The sequence below is a fragment of the Taudactylus pleione genome, unplaced genomic scaffold (genome assembly GCF_031769625.1).
Source record: "Taudactylus pleione unplaced genomic scaffold, aTauple2 ptg000290l, whole genome shotgun sequence".
NCBI classification, from domain to species: Eukaryota; Metazoa; Chordata; class Amphibia; order Anura; family Myobatrachidae; genus Taudactylus; species Taudactylus pleione.
The window spans coordinates 11,485,187-11,506,476 of NW_028284692.1; the positions used below are offsets into that span (position 1 = coordinate 11,485,187).

Here is a 21,290-nt window from a genome sequence, read left to right on the forward strand (position 1 = left end):
AAGAATCCCCAGCTCTTCTGTTATCCACTGATGCAAAGAAGGCTATCGACAGAATAAATTGGCATTTCATGAAGGGTTTATTGGCACACATGGGGTTGGGTCCTGCATCCTTGCATAGGATCCTGGCTTTATATTCCACACCTATGGCACATATTAAGATAAATGGTGCCCTTTCCAACCCAGTGCAGATCTTTAATGGCACTAGACAGGGATGCACCCTATCCCCCATTATTTTTGTTTTGTGTATGGAGGCGTTGGCTAGGGCTATCAGATTAAACCCTGACATATCTGGGTTGTTTGTAGATGGGCGTGAATATAAGCTGGTCTTGTTTGCCGACGACCTTCTGGCCGTCCTTGCCAACCCATCTATTTCTGTACCTAACTTAGTTTCTGAGTTCCGGGACTTTGGTGCTCTCTCTAATTTCAAAATAAACTTCTCTAAATCTAGAGTTAAATAACAGTTAACCTTTCACTCCCACCCCACAGTGGTGGAAGGTTTACAGGCCTCTTTCCCCTTCTCCTGGCATCCCTCAAAGCTTAAATACTTGGGGATTTGGTTGAACCGTGACCTGCCCAGGTTGTATTCAGATAACTTTTTACCCCTTTTGTCAAAGATCAGAAGTGAACTTCGGGACTGGCGTCGGGGTGTGTTCTCGTGGATGGGTAGGGCGAGTATAATCAAAATGAATATACTTCCTAGAGTACTTTATCTGCTCCAGACCCTCCTGATTTACGTCCCTAAGAGCTGGTTTCTGAACATCCACCGCTTTTTGAGAGACACTGTGTGGGGTGGAAGACGGCCTCGCTTTAGACATGACGTTCTCTTCAGACGTAGACACTTAGGGGGGTTTCAGTTGCCCCATTTCTTTACTTACTATAAAGCAGTGGCCCTCAGTAGAGTCCTCGAATGGACCCGACCAGATTCTGACAGACAGTGGGTGAGGCTTGAGAGCCACGGTCTCCCAGCATGCCTTGGATTGACAGCGTGGTTACAGGCCCTTCACTCTACTACCCACCCCACTGTAGGCCCGACTCTTACTCTTTGGGAATCATTAAGGAAAAGACCATGTGTTTCCTCTACAATCTCTCCTATGACCCCACTTTTTCATAATCCAGAATTTCCCCCAAGGGTGATTTTCTCCACATATCGACATTGGATACAAGTTGGGGTGACACGTGTCGGTCAGCTGGTGTCCTCGGCTGGGGTGCTTTCTTTTAACCAAGTTCAAGAGACTTGGGATCTACCGGCCTCTGAGATTTGGAGATATCTCCCTGTCCAACATTTTCTGTCTAGTAACTTGATCCGAGAGGCTGTTTGTAGACTCCTGACGGCTTTTGAATTGATGTGTCAGTCCCAGTCCCATCCCCAACATTTTCTCTCTTATGGATATAAATTACTTATTGAAGACACATTTTCCACATTGCCACGCTTCGCAGCTGACTGGGAAAGGGATCAGGGTATACAATTAGTCCCTAAAGATTGGGATAAGATTTTTCAGACCACTATGTCCTGCTCGGTTAGCTATTTAGTAGGGGAGACTCAGTTTAAAGTTTTGTCCCGCTGGTACAGGTGCCCCTCAGTCCTTGCTGAAATGTACCCTGGTGTTTCCACTACATGTTGGAAATGTGCCTCAGTTGTTGGTTCCCCTCTCCATATATGGTGGGAATGTGCTTCTTTATGCCCCTTCTGGAACTCGGTGATCTATTTATCTAAAGAGATTGTAGGCCAGGACGTTAGTTCAGAACCTGATTTTTGGCTCCTTAATAAGATAGAGGGTCCAATGGCTTTATATAAAAAATCGATTATGAAACAACTCAACAGTGCTGCCAAGGCTGTAATCCCAGTCCACTGGAGATCACCGAACCCCCCAACTATAGCTGAGTGGTTCTCCAGCTTGGATTTCTATATGTCTATGGATGATCTTATGATGTCTGGTGCTACTAGATATTGAGAGTTCAGTGACATATGGGGACCATGGTTTCTGATTAAAGATTATCTCTCCTATTCAGGCCATATCAGTGGAACTTGTTGACTCCCCTCATATTTTAATTGATTTTTAGGATATTATCTTGGTTGGTTTCCTTCTCATTCCTCCCCCCCCCCCCCCTTCCCTTTTTAACCTATGTTCTGTTCCAGGCTTTGTTGTATATTTGTGACCTGTCTTATATTATTTGTGATTTATTTTGTGATTTATTTTATGTTATAGAATTAATTTTGTTGAATACTGTGGATGTGTTTCTTCTTTTTTGTTGATTTAAATAAAAACTTTTAATGCAAAAAATAAAATAAAAAAGTAGGCAGGTAAGCGCTCCAACTGTTGGGGTAAAAAGTCTAAAAGACACCACAAAAATCCTTTTTATCTTGTTTCAAGACAGTCTTCAATCCTCCCGGGGAATCTCTCTGATTTAAGGTTCCAGTGTTGTTTAAACCTCAAAGAAAATCAGAAAGAGATGCTTCCCATAGTGTAAAACTGATATTTATTTATAGCACATATAAAACATTAAATGCTTATAAGTTACACCAATAGAAATGACTGCATACCAGAAAGGGCCTTAAGTAAAGGCATATGGAAAGCGTGAAGGGTTAAGTCCCAGGTACAGCACCTCCAGGCTCCAGATGGAAAAAACCTTTCAGGGTCCCCTTAAGGTAGCAGTTGTCCTGTCCCACCAATGCGTTTCAACTGTGTTAGTCTTTGTCAAGGTGTCACACCTATTCCAGGAATTCTTCACAGAAATAATAGCTCTCACTGTGGTCCGCTAGAGTCCCAAAGACTTAAAAATTACTTTTTGACACTTTTCAGACTGATAAATTTCAATAACTTTCTCATCTCTTCTGGAATTTCTTTAGATCGAGGAATACTGTACTGCTTGTTATTTTATTCAGGTGATACTTGATTAATTTACTTAAGTTTGTCTATGATGAAACGGCCCTCTCTATTGGCCGAGAAACGCGTCAGGTGTCATCCCCAGGATCCTGACCAAGAGAGCTCCTCGGGTATCCCGTCATTGAGATTTATTTCAATCCCGAAATTCTGGGATTGAAAAAATGAGGCGGGATTGGCTTCCCTAGTTGTAATATTTCTCTGACTGGTTACTATGAGTTACAGCCTTTTTTTCCCTGGAGGGTTACAGCATATTTTTTCTGGAGGGGCATGTCCCAGAGATAACTGCGGAGGGTGCGGTTGGGCATTTTGTAACTATGGGTGGGGCCATGGTGACTCCATACATATACATATGCGATTTGCATAATTACAACTGCGACAAACTGATGAAGAGGATGGAAAGCTTACTCTATTCTCCTGGGAGAACAATTCCAATAGAGTGGGCAAGTATAGTTACATGTTGTGATTTAATTTAAATGTGTAAATAAATTATTAATATGTAAAAGTATCAGAAAAAAATCCCAAAATATGACAAAATTTGCAGAATTCTCCTGCAGCAACTATTCCTTGCTAGGCCTAACCATTGTGATCTTTCCACAAATCCGGCCTTGCACATCATCAGCCCAAGCTATTTGTATTATTAGCAGCTATTTATAGAGTGCCTACAGCGGAGTTTACATTCAATATTTCCTACCACATGGACACACACACTATTTAATCTTAGAGTATACCTTTGGAGTGTGGGAGGAATCTGGTGGTTAGCACTGCCACCTAACAACACTAGGGACCTGAACAGTGTCAGAGTTTACCTAGGGGCTGCAGCACCGCAGTAAAACCCACCACCCACAGGGTCTACCTAGCTGCGGCAGTGACTTTCCATTGGAAGCACTCCCTGCTAATAACAGCCAGACAGGCAGTCCCATGGGGAGGTGTTATCTCACCCTGGGACTGCCAGTCCGAACTGCAATAGCAGACAGAGTGATTGCCATGGGAAGCCAATCCCCTACTGTTACGGCAGCCTTATCTGGCTTCTAGAGACCGCAGCAGATGCAGTCCCTAAAAGCCAGCCTGTTTTCTAGCACTGCCGGACTTAAGCCCTGCCTCGGATTTAAGACACGCCCCCAAATAGTCCAGACTTTAGCCAAGCTCCTAAAGATGTCAGCCATCAATCATGGGGAGGGCAGAGACTAGCAGGGAAGAGGAGATCAGGATGCAGACCCCTCGGCCAGACAGGTTAGGAGCCGCCGCTGGACATGGCGCTATTTGTTTGGAGGTTGTATGTTTTCCCTGTGTGTGCATGGGTTTCTTCCAGGTGTTCCGCTTCTTACGGTCCACAAGCATACTGATAGATTAATTGAGTTGCTAGCAAACTGGGTGCTAGTGTGCATGTGGTATAGAATTTGAACTGTAGGCTCCAATGTGGCAGGGATGGAGGTGAGAGATGTTAGGGACCCATTAAATGGGGTTCACCTTGACATGATGGATGGGCACGCATTTTGGCCAAAAGTACTAAGAACCTAAACATACTCCATGTTACTTGTAGAGTTTATCAGAATTGTTTTGACTATCAGTATTCTTAGTGCTTAGAATAGGGGCGTTTCTATAATGGGTGCAGGGTGTGCAAGGCACATGGGCACCTGGGTTCAGGGGGCCCACACCGAACTCCGTGCACCCATATTTTTAATACTTACCACTCCGCCACCGGAGTCCCGCGTTGGCGCCGGTATCAGCGCTATCAAAATCGCCTGGAAAATGGCCACAGCTGCCATTTTCCCGGCGTTTTGCGCATACGCAGTAGGGAAAACACCGGGAAAATGGCAGCGGCGCCATTTTCCTGGTGACATGCGCATGCGCTGTAGATTCTGGGCACGCTTGAGTGCCCAGAGTCTACCGTTGCGGCCGGAGAGGAGGGGGCCCAGGACAGAGACTGCACACAGGCCCCCTCCTCTCTTGAAATGCCCCTAGCTTAGAGTGTGCACCTACATTTTCTTTTTCCTGCATGGCACTACAAGTCTCAGCATGTGCACACACCTCTTATTATGTTTAACATTAGGGTGTGCAGTCCAAGCCCCTCCACATTTTTTTTTTGCAAATGTGCGCCTGTCAGTATGCGTAACTCCTGCTCTGCCCACTACCACTGGCCTCACCTGTATAACAGGCGCAGTCAGTGGTAGTGGGCAGATAAGTGGGAGGTGGTACTGGTGGGGGGTGATTGCACTAATCACCTCCACAGCCGATGGCAGATATATACTGTATGCCCATTGGCAAGTGAGTACGGGCGATAGGCCGATCACACATACACATGCAGCAGCAGTCGTGGGGAGGGGGTCACGATGCGACACCTGGCCAGCGGGACCCGTGGCTACCTGGAAGATGGTTGTTCAGTGTATATGAATGACCATCATCTACAGATATATCTGCAGATCACTCGATCTGCAGATATATCTTTGCAGTGTGTACCCACCATTACTGTACTTTTAATCTTTAGTACAATCATTATCCCAAAGAGGCAGAACATGCCCATTGTACTTGGATGTGGTAAAACAATAGATAGCTGTTGGGGTATAGTTCTGATTAATCACTATTTCTTTTCTTAAATCCAATAAACACATTTAATAAGTAACAAAGCTCAGGAAAAAAAACACAAGGGGAACACTATTGTCGTTAATTTGTTATAGCCATATTTCAGTAATAACATTAAAAGCATACAAGCTGTACCTTGCACTGGTCGCACATGCAGAGGTGGAAGCAATTAGGCTTATTGTGCTCCTAAAATCAAATTGGTGTCCTTGACAGATCTGCAACCATTGAGGTGCGCCCAAGTCAGCATGCATACCGTATGTGTGTCTTTAGTTCTGACATAATTTATATCTGCATTTTTTACACAACTCTCCATGAAGCACTGCAGAATATATGTGTTCTATATAAATAACTGGTAATAAATGAGAAGAAGGCTGTCACAAGCGTCATTTAAGCACTAGAGCAGCTTTTTATGCACTGCCTGCAGCATCGTGAAAAGAGTGCTCATGTGAAATGCTAGTACATAGGAGGCCATGTTGTTATGGGAGACCTTTGAGTTCTAATGCTGGGTATACATAATGCGATATATCGTTCGTACAGACGATGATCGATATATCATTTCATACATGCCTACCCTCCCGGTTTTCGCGGGAGGCTCCCAATTTTTCGGGTAACCCCCGCACCCCCGGAAGGGTAGGCATTTCTCCCGCTTTCTGCCCACTTCCTAGTGAAGTGGGCAGAATGAGGAGGATACCCGCGGCGATCGCGGGTCTCCGTGAAGGGGGCGGGGCTTAAGATGTGATTCAACATGAATCACAGCATTTGGTCCCGCCCCCTATGTAAATTTTACCCAATCGCGGCAGTTTTGCCGCGAGGGGGCGGGGCTTAATGACGCGAATCGTTAGGCCCCACCCCCATCGGCCCCCTGCTGCTTCTCTTACCCGGGCATCTCCCGGGAAGAGATTATTAAAAGTAGGTAAGTATGATCCACGTGCAGGCCGGGTCAGTACACAGGTAATCACTCAGGTAGCTGCTAGCTCCAGGGCAGTCTCAGTATCCACATGCAGGCCGGGTCAGTACGCAGGTAATCACTCAGGTAGCTGCTAGCTCCAGGGCAGTCTCAGTATCCACATGCAGGCCGGGTCAGTACACAGGTAATCACTCAGGTAGCTGCTAGCTCCAGGGCAGTCTCAGTATCCACATGCAGGCCGGGTCAGTACACAGGTAATCACTCAGGTAGGCGCTAGCTCCAGGGCAGTCTCAGTATCCACATGCAGGCCGGGTCAGTACACAGGTAATCACTCAGGTAGGCGCTAGCTCCAGGGCAGTCTCTGCATCCACATGCAGGCCGGGTCAGTACACAGGTAATCACTCAGGTAGCTGCTAGCTCCAGGGCAGTCTCAGCATCCACATGCAGGCCGGGTCAGTACACAGGTAATCACTCAGGTAGGCGCTAGCTCCAGGGCAGTCTCAGTATCCACATGCAGGCCGGGTCAGTACACAGGTAATCACTCAGGTAGGCGCTAGCTCCAGGGCAGTCTCTGCATCCACATGCAGGCCGGGTCAGTACACAGGTAATCACTCAGGTAGGCGCTAGCTCCAGGGCAGTCTCTGCATCCACATGCAGGCCGGGTCAGTACACAGGTAATCACTCAGGTAGCTGCTAGCTCCAGGGCAGTCTCAGCATCCACATGCAGGCCGGGTCAGTACTCAGGTAATCACTCAGGTAGGTGCTAGCTCCAGGGCAGTCTCAGTTTCCACATGCAGGCCGGGTCAGTACACAGGTAATCACTCAGGTAGGTGCTAGCTCCAGGGCAGTCTCAGTATCCACATGCAGGCCGGGTCAGTACACAGGTAATCACTCAGGTAGGTGCTAGCTCCAGGGCAGTCTCAGCATCCACATGCAGGCCGGGTCAGTACACAGGTAATCACTCAGGTAGGTGCTAGCTCCAGGGCAGTCTCAGCATCCACATGCAGGCCGGGTCAGTACACAGGTAATCACTCAGGTAGCTGCTAGCTCCAGGGCAGTCTCAGCATCCACATGCAGGCCGGGTCAGTACACAGGTAATCACTCAGGTAGCTGCTAGCTCCAGGGCAGTCTCAGCATCCACATGCAGGCCGGGTCAGTACACAGGTAATCACTCAGGTAGGTGCTAGCTCCAGGGCAGTCTCAGCATCCACATGCAGGCCGGGTCAGTACACAGGTAGACACTCAGGTAGGTGCTAGCTCCAGGGCAGTCTCAGCATCCACATGCAGGCCGGGTCAGTACTCAGGTAATCACTCAGGTAGGTGCTAGCTCCAGGGCAGTCTCAGCATCTACATGCAGGCCGGGTCAGTACACAGGTAATCACTCAGGTAGGTGCTAGCTCCAGGGCAGTCTCAGCATCCACATGCAGGCCGGGTCAGTACACAGGTAATCACTCAGGTAGGTGCTAGCTCCAGGGCAGTCTCAGTGAACAGAATATAATCACTTAACACTTAGCGCCAGGTGAGTTCCCTCTTTCAGAATAAAATGGGCATATAAGAGCCCGGACAGCTCCTTTTGTCCTGCACATGCCTGCTTTGCGGATTACAATGCCTGGAACACAACTCCAATGGCAACTCCAGGAATTGCTGTCAAATGCATGGGTCCCACTTGCCTACTTTCCTGGACTACCCGTCGGCCGGCCATTTCATAAGTGAATTGGGGAGTCTGGGCGCTGAATCCTGTCATCATGGCTACATCCCCGCTTCCTAATGACAGTAACAATAGCATTGTATAGCAGGGTCTCGGTGACGTTATTTCCCTGTCATACCCAACTGTCCTGCATTCAGCCGAGTGCCGCAGTGTCCCGCGGTGGGGGAGAAGTTGGGGTGAGCACATACCGCTGCGTAGCAGAGCAGCGGGTAAGCAGAGGTAGAAGAGACGCCATGTGCACGCCATCTGTTCACCAGTGTAGGGAGATCCTGGGGGCAGCCCAGCATCTTGGAGAGTGATGGGCATGCAACCAAAGTGACAAACAGAGGGTGCCGCGAGGCACCACCCCAGTTTCCAAATGCCCCATCCCTTTTGTACAAAGCCCCACCCTATCTTTAAATCAAATTCAACAAGTTAAATGTCTACTGTATGATAAAGTTACACATAAAACCAATAAGGTTTCTAGTGGCCTATTTATCAATGAGTTTTATCATACGCAACGAGTTTTAAAACTTGCTGAGTAGGATAAATGGTGCTCCAGCCAATCAGCTCCCAACTGTCATTTTTCAAACACATGACAGTTGGGAGCTGATTGGCTGGAGCACCAATTTCATACATAACAAATCTTAAAATTAGTTGTGTATAATAAAACTCATTGATAAATTGATAGTGTGTTAAGAAAGTTATAATAACCGTTTGAACAAAAAAAGTTAACATGACACATGATTACCAATTTATTTTAAATATTCTAACATTAGGGCGGTGGTGGAAGTTGTAAGCTCTACAGGCACAAATCTGTCTCCAATGTAGAAGCCATCGTGGCTGAGTTATTTACTTAAGCTACTGTGCATTTTGGTCTCCAGGAAAATGGCATCCACTTCCACCAGTGTTGGAGACAGATTGCAAGAAATGTTAATTCAAATGACACCGATGTTTTAGAAAAAACTACATTAAGAAACTTCCCCTCAGCAGAATGAACAAACTTGTCGTTCTCTTGTTTATTACGTCATTCCTCAAAACCATTCTCAGCATCTATCCCAGGACCCAGGCAGGTACTTTACTGATAGAGCCAAATTTCTCTGGCAGGAGGAGGAGCGGAGCTTCGGGTAAGTATAGTGTAGTGTGTGACTCTGTGTGTTATTACAGTATGTGTAAGGGGCACCACTACTGTGGACACTGCATAAGGGGCACCACTACTGTGGGCACTGTGTAAGGGGTACCACTACTGTGGTCACTGCATAAGGGGCACCACTACTGTGGTCACTGCATAAGGGGCACCACTACTGTGGTCACTGCATAAGGGGCACCACTACTGTGGGCACTGCATAAGGGGCACCACTACTGTGGGCACTGCATAAGGGGCACCACTACTGTGGGCACTGCATAAGGGGCACCACTACTGTGGTCACTGCATAAGGGGCACCACTACTGTGGTCACTGCATAAGGGGCACCACTACTGTGGTCACTGCATAAGGGGCACCACTACTGTGGGCACTGCATAAGGGGCACCACTACTGTGGGCACTGCATAAGGGGCACCACTACTGTGGGCACTGCATAAGAGGCACCACTACTGTGGGCACTGCATAAGAGGCACCATTACTGTGGGCACTACATAAGGGGCACCACTACTGTGCATACTTGCCTACCCTTCGGCATCCTGGATCAAGGCGCAGTCTTCCGATACCCCGGAAAATGAATAAAAAACCCCAGATTCCTCTGCTGGCACTTACAAAGCCCTCACACTTTCCTCTCTCACTTACATCTCCGACCTCATCTCGCTTCACTCTCCTGCCCACCCTCTTCATTCAACAAATGCATGCCGTCTCTCCCACCTCCAAGACTTTGCCCATGCTGCTCCCCACCTTTGGAACTCCGTCCCTCTCACTATCAGACTCTGCACCTCTCTACAATCCTTCAAATGGGCTCTCAAGACCCACTACTTCATTAAAGCCTGTTAGCTCCCATCCTAACCCACTACTCCATGCTCCCTCCACCCTGTCTACCCCATCTGTGTCATGGATGTTTGTCTGCCCCTCCCCTTTACAATGTAATCTTTTCCGAGCAGGGCCCTCTACCCTCTTGTCCTTCTCCCTACTTTATTTTCATCTACTTCTTACTCCCCACTAGGGCACCTAACACTTGGTTGCTTATGCTCTGTTGCTTATCTGGGTGTTATGGTCACCAATGTGTATTATACTTGTCCTCCATTGTGTTTGTATTGTACGGTTAGTCACTTTTTGGTTATGTACTACGTAAGGCACTGCGGAACACTTGTGGAACCATATAAATAAACGATAATAATAATAACCTGCTGTAGAGCGCCTTCTCTAGCTGCAGTTGCTGCCGGTGGTCAAAAGGGGGAGAGCATATGAAAGAGAGGTATCCGGAATGATAAAGCCTCAGCAACATGGCCGCCACCCTTCTGCAGTGACAGCAGGGTTAGGTCTAGAATTGGGTGCTGCAAAGGACCTCTGATGTCACTCCCACATGACCCGTGACCAAAGGGAGAGGGGCAAGGATCAGAACGAGGGGGCCAAAAGTGTCCCCTCGCGGGCTCGCTACGCTTGCTATGCTTCGATCACAAAAATATATTCTCACTCTATACCCACGTGGATGGTGACTCTGGAACAGTGCGGCCCTTCTGCTGCAGTCACGTGGTTGTGACGTCACAGAGGTCCTTTCACAAACTAGGATCTAGCAGCAACCTTGAGGGGGCAGTAATTACCCTCTCCTCTAGATATCCCTGCTCTCTGCTGCTATGACAGATGCTGTGTGGCTGTGCTAGAGGTGGTATTACTGTACTGTTATGTGTGTATCTGGCACTATGGGTGTGGGTGGTGCATGGTGGTACTGTATGGGTATGGGGGCTATATCCTGGCCACTGTGAGTTTGTGGGCATAGGGGATGTATATTGATCACTGTATGTGGGTGTATCCTCGGCACTATGTCAGTGTGTGGGGTGTGCATGCTGGGCACTGTATGGTTATGGGGTGTGCATGCTGGGCATTGTATGGTATATGTGGGGGCATATACTGGGCACTGTGGTGGTATGGGGTGTGTGCATGCGGGGCACTGTATGGTATATGTGAGGGTATATACTGGGAACTGTGTTGGTATGGGGTGTGTGCATGCTAAGCACTGTGTGAGTGTGTGGGTATGGAGGGGGTGTATGCTGGGCACTGTGTGAGGTTGTGGGTATGGAGGGGGTGTATGCTGGGCACTGTGTGAGGTTGTGGGTATTGAGGGGATATATGCTGGGCACTGTGTTGATACACCCTCAGATGGAGTTAAACGCACCCTTTGAGCAGAGCATGACACGTCACGTTAACCGCGTCGCGTTCCGCATTCTACTACCAACTATAATCTCCCTGAAACTACTTTTCAAAAGTAGGCAAGTATGCATTAAATGCGTCAGCTTGTATCTACACACAATGTCGTCCACAAATACAGTGTGTCAGCCGTGCAGCTTGGCAGATGCGATATATCTTGCAGATATATTGTACGCACCGAAAACGTTACACTGGCCGCAAGAACCGCCGACAATAACAACACAACTGGATGGGCACATTTAAAATGTCCTCCCAGGTGTAATGTCTAGCCAGACATATCGAGGGGACAATTGGTAAGTGAGTATGCTTACCAAATTGGTTGCTTGGTCTGCGTGATACCGCTGGGCCGCTCAGGTGTGTACCCAGCATTCGTAAAAGCTGTTTGCTTTATAAGGGCCACACTTTTCAGAAGCAGTTAAAAAAACTTGTACAATATGACTAAAAAAAAGCAAGCTAATGTGCCCGTGTGCCATCACTCTTATTAATGCTGCAGAGTTCTGAGGAGGTTTAATGCTGTATTTACACTATAACCAACAAGAGAAAAAAAGATATACAGATATTTGCAGTTATTTGATTGACAACTTCATGACATGAATTACAATATTGGTGTAGTTTCATATCAGCTTAATTTGCCATTGATATATTTGTTTGAATTAATGTATTATGCAAATGATTAACACATTATTTATAATAAATGAAATATAACGAAGTACCAAATACTGAATGTGTTTCATTTTTTTTTCATCATCATAGGCTAAATACAGAAAAAAACAATCTAGGGTGCAGGAAAAGCATTCTGTCTTTTGAATGCAATTTATTTTATATGAATTGAAAATTGTGGGGTTTAAGCACTATACAGTATAATGGAAGATGGGTTATTGGTAGCTACAGAAATCATGTACTGTGCGTGGTCAAATAAATATAATTCCAGGTTTGGTGGTGTCAGCTACTTCTCTACACCGAAAAAATGGTCTAAAATGAGTACACAGGGAACATACAGTGTTTTATATACAAGGAGAGAATATACACAATGTAACTGACATATCTGCAGCCCTCGCTATATGCTATCAATATGACTTGTGTGTGAGCAGTGCAGACACTGGTCTTATGTAATATTACACAGCCACACTGAGGGAACTCCATCTGACACCCATCTGATTGTAGTGTAGCATACTAATCCACTGCATTCTAACAGGCAATCTCTTCCATATAGAAATTAGTAGCTCCTGGTTTACCTGTGGTATAAACCTTGATTTTGCAGTGAAGTGCGCAGTATTATTATATGGTTATGCTGAATGCTGCATAAACACTATCAGAATTACAAGGAAGATATAAAGGTTTCACCTTTTAACATCAATGTCATGACAATTTATTATTATTTAAAATAGTATTTTGCCTGCAGGCTGACACCAAATAAAACCAGTTTATGAAACACCTGCGCCGCGGTATCTCTGCACTAACGGGACTTCCGTATACATTGACTTTAATGTACACATTCTACAATATGGTAACATTGCCTCAAGTACATTTTGTAATGATTTATAATAAACATGTGTTAGAGCTCACACTCAACACTCTACAGGAACTAAAAAAAGGATACAAATCCACAAAGATCTACCTATAGGGTAGCTCAAACATTGCTGCCATAAATAGCCACTACAGATATGCAGTACAACATGGCAGTATAAATAGGGGGTACACTATATTATATATATATATATATATATATATATATATATATATATATATATATATATACACACACACACACACACACACACAAACTGTCCATACATACAAGCCATAGATATGATGCATAGACATAAAAAGACTCTTTAAAGAAAAAAATATCAGTATAAGTTGGGAATCTCCTCCAGTATCATTTTTGCAGCCAAGCTCTCTGCATTTTTCCTGGGATCTCTTTACAAGTGCTCTGCATTATAATGCATTGAAGCAATTCTCGGCTTCTCCCTGTGTTTCCTGGTTCCCATATTTACCTTGGCAGCAGGTTTAAAAATTTCAGATAGAGAGTGGAAAAAAAAAAATCTGCTAATTGAAATGATGTTTTACTGGCTACACCTCCCACCTCCCCCACACACTTGTTCTCTGCAAGGCTACTGTACTATATATCTTTGTATCTTTTAATAATAAAGGGGGGGGGGCATAATAAGTAAATGGCTTAAGGGGATGCAAGCAACCATTTTTTGTAGAAGCAGTTGTAACTTCTCTACAGGAATAAATGAAATTACAATTGATGCACTTGCTGCATATCGTCATAGTAACAAGGTTTAGATGGTACTCACTGTGAGGATTGTCTCCTTATTCTGCTTTTTGGTGGGTGACAGGGACCCTGGGCTCTGTGGAGAGAGGCAAGAGGCATCGTCAAAGCTGCTCTCAATGTCTGACATCTTAGTGTAAATCTATAGGTTGGATCAGGTAGAGAGGAAGGCTCGGTTCACTGGCAGTGCATTAGCCCTACTCTTGTAGTGTCCTGAGGCAACAGAGGGAGCTGGATCGCTTGCCACATGAGGCTCTCTCGTACTGTGCCCAGTCAAGCAGCACACGAGCTGGATAATTCAGCCAAAATGCAGTCACACCTCCCTTTTTCATCCGTGCCTGGACTAAAGGGTAAGCACAGCTGCTCACATGCACAAATGAGGGCAACAAGTAACAATTGCTGTGCTTACGGGGGAAAAAAAACCCCAAAAAACGAAACAGGTAAAATTGTAAGTGAAATGCAACATAGGCAGATAACCCCATAAATGCTTATAGCCTATCATGGATCCTGGGAAAAATCATTTAGCCCCTGCTCAATAGTGGTTTCATTCACTAGTCCTAGACTGTCATTTTACAGCAAACATTACCTCATTAACATGTTATCTCTTAAGGTTAATCATTTCTCTACCATAACGTAGTATATATCTACACACACACTATTAAATTAGAACAGTAATAGAACACTGAAGGTAAAACAAAGGTGTGTGTTTTGCATTGGAATAATCCTCATTATGAGAAACAAAAACCTGTATATTGTATTTTGCTGGCACTATTTTCTTGCAATATTTTTAATTCTGCACAATATGAAAACACATGGGCAATGGCCGCAACTAACACTAGCTAAAATAAATCTGATGTCAAAATAAACCCTTATTCTACAAATCTATATCCTACGCATCTCTAATATTCATTTATTTATGTGTTATTTTAGTTGGAGGGAGACAATCTTACCTTTGTTATGCAAAGAATCTTTTGCTCAGCCTTGGAGCGTTAATATATTTATATGTCAACACCCTTAATGAAGCTTGTCATCATTATATATTATTTTAACAATGTGGTTCCCCCATATGTATATAAACAGGTTTCTATTCAGATACATCACACACTTCTCTGTATAGGAGCAGCTGTGTTAGGGTACATTTTTTTTAGATGGGTTATTGTTGACCATGGTTCCATGAAACTTTAAACAGAGGGGACGATAACACTTTGCTGAAAATTGCATCTCCCCCTATGAGTGGGCAATGTGCTATCATGACCTGAACTTGCTGCAATTCACTACTTTCACACGGTGGTCTCCGTTTCACACACATCTAGGCCTGGAAACAGTAAAGGAGGTAGGGTTGGAATAATACTGTCCCAATATTGTACATTCACAGGTCTACCACAGGTTCCATCACTTACATTTACATCTTTTGAAGTACGTTCTATCAGGTGTTTTACCCCGTTATCTGTGCGTGCTTTGGAGGTTCTAAGGGTGGGCTAACAGGGCCGTCGCCCGTGGCGCCGGCCCCTAGAGGGCGTCACTGAGTCCCCAGAAGGTAAAAAAAATAAAATAAATTCCCATAATAAAAAAAGCAAACATGGGGGCATTCCAACTTTGGGCACTACTATAGGGGGCATTCTTACTGTGGGCACTACTATAGGGAGGCATTATTACTGGGGCACTACTAATGTGGGCACTACTGTAGGGGCACTACTACTCAGTACTGTGGGCCTTGTGTATAAGGGGCACTAATTTGGGCATTGTGTAAAAGGGGCACCACTGTGTGTCCAATTGTAAAGCACAACGGAATATGCTGCGCTATAAGAAACTGTTAATAAAATAAAAATGAATAAGGGACTAATGTGTGGCGTAATTTGAATTGGGGATACTGTATTATAAAGGGAATTACTGCGTGTGGCATAATGTGCTATACAGGGCATTACTGCATGTGGCATACATGTGTTATACAGGACATTACTGCGTGTGGCATAATGTGTTATACAGGGAATTACTGCATGTGGCATAATGTGTTATACAGGGCATTACTGCGTGTGGCATAATTTGTTTATAAAGGGCATTACTGCATGTGGCATAATGTATTTATAAAGGGCATTACTGTGTAAGGCGCATTACTGCACATGGCAATTATTCGCCACGGGGGGAGAGCGGACACGCCCCCTTTCCGGAAGCGCGTGTGCTTTCAGCGCGCGCAGAGGAACGTCATCTACAAAAAGTTGTTTTTTTGTTTGTTTGGTTTTTTTTTGGGGGGGGGGGGGCGCGCAACTGTGAACTTTCGCCCTGAGCTCCACAATGTCTAGAACCGGCCCAGTCTGCGTGTTGCTGTGTTCTATCATACGCCTGGGCCACACCAACAATTTCATGAACATTTTTCTGCCTGTCTCCCTTACTTCTGGTTAAAGTGGGCAGGAACGGGGTAGAGTTCCGTCACCTCTAATGGTAGGTGGAACTAGTTCCACCTCCACCAAGTCCCTGCACAAAAATCCCACAGACAGAGAGCCGCTCTCTGTCTGCCTAGGGCGTCTCCCTCATTTCAGAGAAACCAGCATATAGGTAAGAAAAGAATCAAGTGAAGGCAATGCATAGGGGTTGCAAAAAAACATTGGGCATCCAAGTGACATAGACTAGTTTGTGGGGACCCCATAAAAAAAAAAAAAAAAAAACTCAGAGGCACGGCTGAAAAATAACACTGATGATATAGAACTTTTTTTTTTCTTTTTAAGTGATCTAACATTGTAGTCTCAGGTGATGGCAGGAATGCTAAAAAAAAAACACATCTAAAATGTATTTCACACTGTCATAGCCCCAAAAGCTTCTGGGGCCTAGGCGGCTCCCCGCCATTCACTTTACCATTTCCTATACACAATAGTGTGTGTGTAAAGAACAGTATTCACACTTGTTTTGGCCTGTCAGACTAGCGTGGCAGGGGGGGAATGAGGAGTAGACAGTGGGGGAGAGGAGTTCCACCACCTCTCCAGGACCACTTTAAGCCTTGCTTCTTATCCTCTGACATCCCCACCATCATCATGGGGATTTCAATATCCCTACTGATGGTCCACATTCTCCTTGTGCCTTCAGACAACACTCTTCTACTCATCAACATGGCAACTGCTTTGATCTTGTATTCACCAGGCTATACTCAGTTTCTGAATTCGTTAACACCCATTTTCCTCTCTTACATGACAACCTTATCACCTGCACACTCTCTTCCTTTGCTTCAAGCTCAGCATCACTGAAGTCTACTTAACTGAAGATTTTTCCAGCAAAACCGGTCAGAAATTGCTGGGTCTGCAGGAGAGTCCGTGTAGTCAGAGGAGATTCGTTCTGCACATGTGTAGAACAAACTTCCTCTTCAAAAACACAGCAGGCGGTGTGGTCGCACCTCGTCAGCTGAAGCACAGCTCGTTGCGTTCGCATCCCATACAACCACGTCAGTTAAGTGGTTAAACCCCCCAGATACATTAACGCTATTAATTTTCAACAACTTTCCAACTCTGTGCAAAAACGGCTCTCAACAATTTCTACATTCACTTCTCCTGAGATTGCTGTATAACCAAACTCTAAAAATAGCCCTCAATGAAGTGGCTCCAGCTACCCATCATACTCCACATAGACTTAAGCTGGGTAGGTACACACCTGACAGATATATCTGCAGATCGAGTGATCTGTAGATATATCTGCAGATGATGGTAGTTCATACACACTGAACAACCATCATCTGTCATCTAGCCATGGGTCCCACTGGCCGGGGGAGGTGTCGTGCCCACTCCCTGCGGCTCCTGCAGCAAGTGTATGGGAGGTCGGCATACCACCCGTACACACAGCACAATGGACAGATATATCTGCCATTGGCTGTGCAGCAGAGCCGATGCGATATGTCAATATGTCTGTGAACAACATCGTTCACAGACATATCGCTGGTACACACTGGCCGTCGGGCACACGATATATTGGCCGATCAATTGATCGGCCAATATATCTGCTAGTGTGTAGCCAGCATTAGACATCAACCATGGCATTCTAAAGTAACAAGACACCTACAAAAACTCTTACATAGGCTAACATTCCTGTGTGACTGGATCATTCAGCTCACCAAGAACCTTTGCAATTTGGCTGGACCAATATGCAATAAGTATCACTTATTCTTGTGTATCAATGCCTATATTTTGCAAACAGGGCCCTCTTACGGGATGTAGTTTTGATCCCGGCGGACGGGCTGCCGGCGGTCACAGTCCTGGGGTCAGAATCCTGACAGCAGTCAGGATTCCGGCTCCACAATCCCAACCACCGTAATCACGACAGTGAGTATGAGACTTGGGGTTAAGCACTAGGGGGATGGTTAGGGTTAGGCTGTGGGGAGGGAGGGTTAGGATTAGGCTGTGGGGGAGGGGCAGGGTTAGGGTAGGGGTACTTAACTGTAGGCGTCAGGATACCGTTGCCAGTATTTTAACCTCCAGCATCACGACCACTGGGATCGGGATCCCGTATCCAACGCACACATCACCCTATATTATAGTAGGAAAACAACAGTACTTTTCCTGTGCACTTCTATGATGTTTCACATACATAACACAGGCATTACAAATTTAACATTACACCAGTGTAAGGATCCTGGACTGGCATTGCGAGACCAACATACTCACTATGGACATAGGTCTTGGTTCAGCAAGGAACGCAAATGACAGATCGCACGTGCACCCAGAGAAAATAATATGAACAGCAACCGCAACACAAGATGCAGACGCCCAGCAATATATAATGCCACCCACCTCCCTTTACTCACAGCCTGAGTAGTCCGCAAGATAGCAGAAACACCAGTAACATCGAGAACCATCGAATACATTAGCATAATAGTGGTTGACCTAACCTCACTCAGGATTTCAGCAACTTCCCGCACGCAGTAAGAGCTCAGGCTGCGTAGGACCTCGCAAAGGCTAATTTATGCATGCCCCTGCAATGGCGTTCAAACGTACTGGCACATCTGCGTTTGGCCGACTACTCCCCCGTTACCACCCACAAATGGAACTTCCTGCTAATCAATATCGGAATGGTCTGTGTACACACTGCGTGTAGTCTGCATACCCTTACCCGCTCGCACTGGAATTGTTCGCACACGCGCAGTGCGATACCAACGCATGTGCAGTGCGAAACATCGGCCAAGTGCGTGCATTCTCTCACTTGCGTTCTTAGCTGAATCAGGCCCATAGTAAGTGTCGACCTCCCGTACCAAGATGGGGTTTATCTACAAAAATAAAAAATTAAGTATTGTGTGACGGAAAAGCAGGGCGGCTTGAGGTGTGTCCTGCTCAGTGCATGCTAGGTACATGAATGCGCTCCTTCCTAACGTTCCCACATGCAAAAAAACAAGAATCCGTCTTTCAAGACAAGATTATTTAAGTGGAAGAAAAACAAGAAGACATCTGGCCTATGAGTGCTCTGTATTTTGGTAGTTGGTCGGCTGACCAACTAGCACAGTGGGAAACTCCGGCTGACAGCAGTGAAGCAGGGCTAAAGTATATACTATATACTGTATATTTGTGAGAGGGAGGTGGCTGTACATGTGTGTGTGAGAGGGAGGTGGCTGTACATGTGTGTGTGAGAGGGAGGTGGCTGTACATGAGTGTGTGAGAGGGAGGTGGCTGTACATGTGTGTGTGAGAGGGAGGTGGCTGTACATGTGTGTGTGAGAGGGAGGTGGCTGTACATGTGTTTGTTAGAGGGAGGTGGCTGTACATGTGTGTGTGAGAGGGAGGTGGCTGCACATGTGTGTGTGAGAGGGAGGTGGCTGCACATGTGTGTGTGAGAGGGAGGTGGCTGCACATGTGTGTGTGAGAGGGAGGTGGCTGTACATGTGTTTGTTAGAGGGAGGTGGCTGTACATGTGTGTGTGAGAGGGAGGTGGCTGCATATGTGTGTGTGAGAGGGAGGTGGCTGCACATGTGTGTGTGAGAGGGAGGTGGCTGCACATGTGTGTGTGAGAGGGAGGTGGCTGTACATGTGTGTGTGAGAGGGAGGTGGCTGTACATGTGTGTGTGAGAGGGAGGTGGCTGTATATGTGTGTGTGAGAGGGAGGTGGCTGTATATGTGTGTGTGAGAGGGAGGTGGCTGTATATGTGTGTGTGAGAAGGAGGTGGCTGTACATGTGTGTGTGAGAGGGAGGTGGCTGTACATGTGTTTGTTAGAGGGAGGTGGCTGTACATGTGTGTGTGAGAGGGAGGTGGCTGCATATGTGTGTGTGAGAGGGAGGTGGCTGCACATGTGTGTGTGAGAGGGAGGTGGCTGCACATGTGTGTGTGAGAGGGAGGTGGCTGTACATGTGTGTGTGAGAGGGAGGTGGCTGTACATGTGTGTGTGAGAGGGAGGTGGCTGTACATGTGTGTGTGAGAGGGAGGTGGCTGTACATGTGTGTGTGAGAGGGAGGTGGCTGTACATGTGTGTGTGAGAGGGAGGTGGCTGTACAAGTGTGTGTGAGAGGGAGGTGGCTGTACAAGTGTGTGTGAGAGGGAGGTGGCTGTATATGAGTATGTGAGAGGGAGATGACTGGAGCAGGGCTGGGTATGTGTGTGTGACAGGCAGGGCCGAAGAGAGCTGGGCCTGGGGGCGTAGCCTAACCATGGGAGGCGTGATCAGTCTGATCGTTCCCACTCACAGGCAAAGGACACTGCTGCTGCTCAGCAGTAGCGAGCAGTCTCCCACTGCAGCCCAGCACACAGAAGCGTGTGCTGGACTGCTAACAGGTAAGAGGGAGGGGGCGGCGGCGAATGGTCTCATGGACCATTCGCACACCTACTTGTTTCTATTTGTCTGGGAGTCACAGGAGCAGTTGGTTCCTAGGGAATTTTTGGAGCTTTGAGTCCACTAGGACAGGTGAGATACTGGACTGAGGGTTTTGGTCTGGAGACCCCCCGCTATTATATTCACCATACCAAGATTTTGTTAGCTCCACGGTTCCAGTATTTAGGGAGTCACTATACCCTATATCAGGTTTCAACGGAGTGACTATACCTACTTTATAGATTGATATCATTCTGGTTGCCAATAGCAACATATGCTGATTACCATCAAGGCTCTACATAGAGTTTAAAACATTATATCTTTTTTCCTATGATATATTGGAAACAGTATGTGTTTAGATAATTAATGCAACATTTAATTTATTTTTTCATTTAATGTTTATATATGTTTTTAGAGTTGAACTGCAGTTCATTTTTTCATATGCTCAATAAAATAATATTATATTTTCACAGCCTATGTTTTTTATATAGTTATTTGTATTTACAAATAAAATGTCAACTACATTTTCTGTCATGAAGTTGGAATAAATAATTTCTAAACTAAGTCCAGTTTCTTTATAATTATGTACAGGCTCAGTTTATTTGTGAAACCTAATCAGTTGTGACAAAAAGAGGAAATACAGCTACTCCCACACAGTTCACCCTCTAGACTAATGCATTTTGACATCAATAGGCTGAAAGAATACTGTGAACTTTAGCAAGCAAATGTCTATATTTAGAGGTCTGAAAAGTGTGATATAAAAACGACCACTAAACATAAAATACATGAAGTTGCATCATGCCATTAACCCCTTCACTGTCAAGAGTT

The 21,290-nt window shown here is 45.8% G+C and overlaps 1 protein-coding gene across 6 annotated transcripts in view; it reads right to left on the reverse strand.

The window, feature by feature from the left end:
• GAS7 (growth arrest specific 7) overlaps positions 1-21,290 on the reverse strand; it is a 473,968-nt gene that overhangs the window by 94,990 nt on the left and 357,688 nt on the right. For 5 of the 6 annotated variants that reach the window (XM_088482672.1, XM_088482671.1, XM_088482666.1 and 2 more), the window contains one exon: positions 13,716-13,769. The exons of the other annotated variant lie outside the window; for it this stretch is intronic. In XM_088482672.1, the coding sequence (XP_088338798.1) occupies positions 13,716-13,769 (54 nt within the window). The remainder of the gene's footprint in view (positions 1-13,715; positions 13,770-21,290) is intronic. 6 annotated transcript variants of the gene reach the window in all.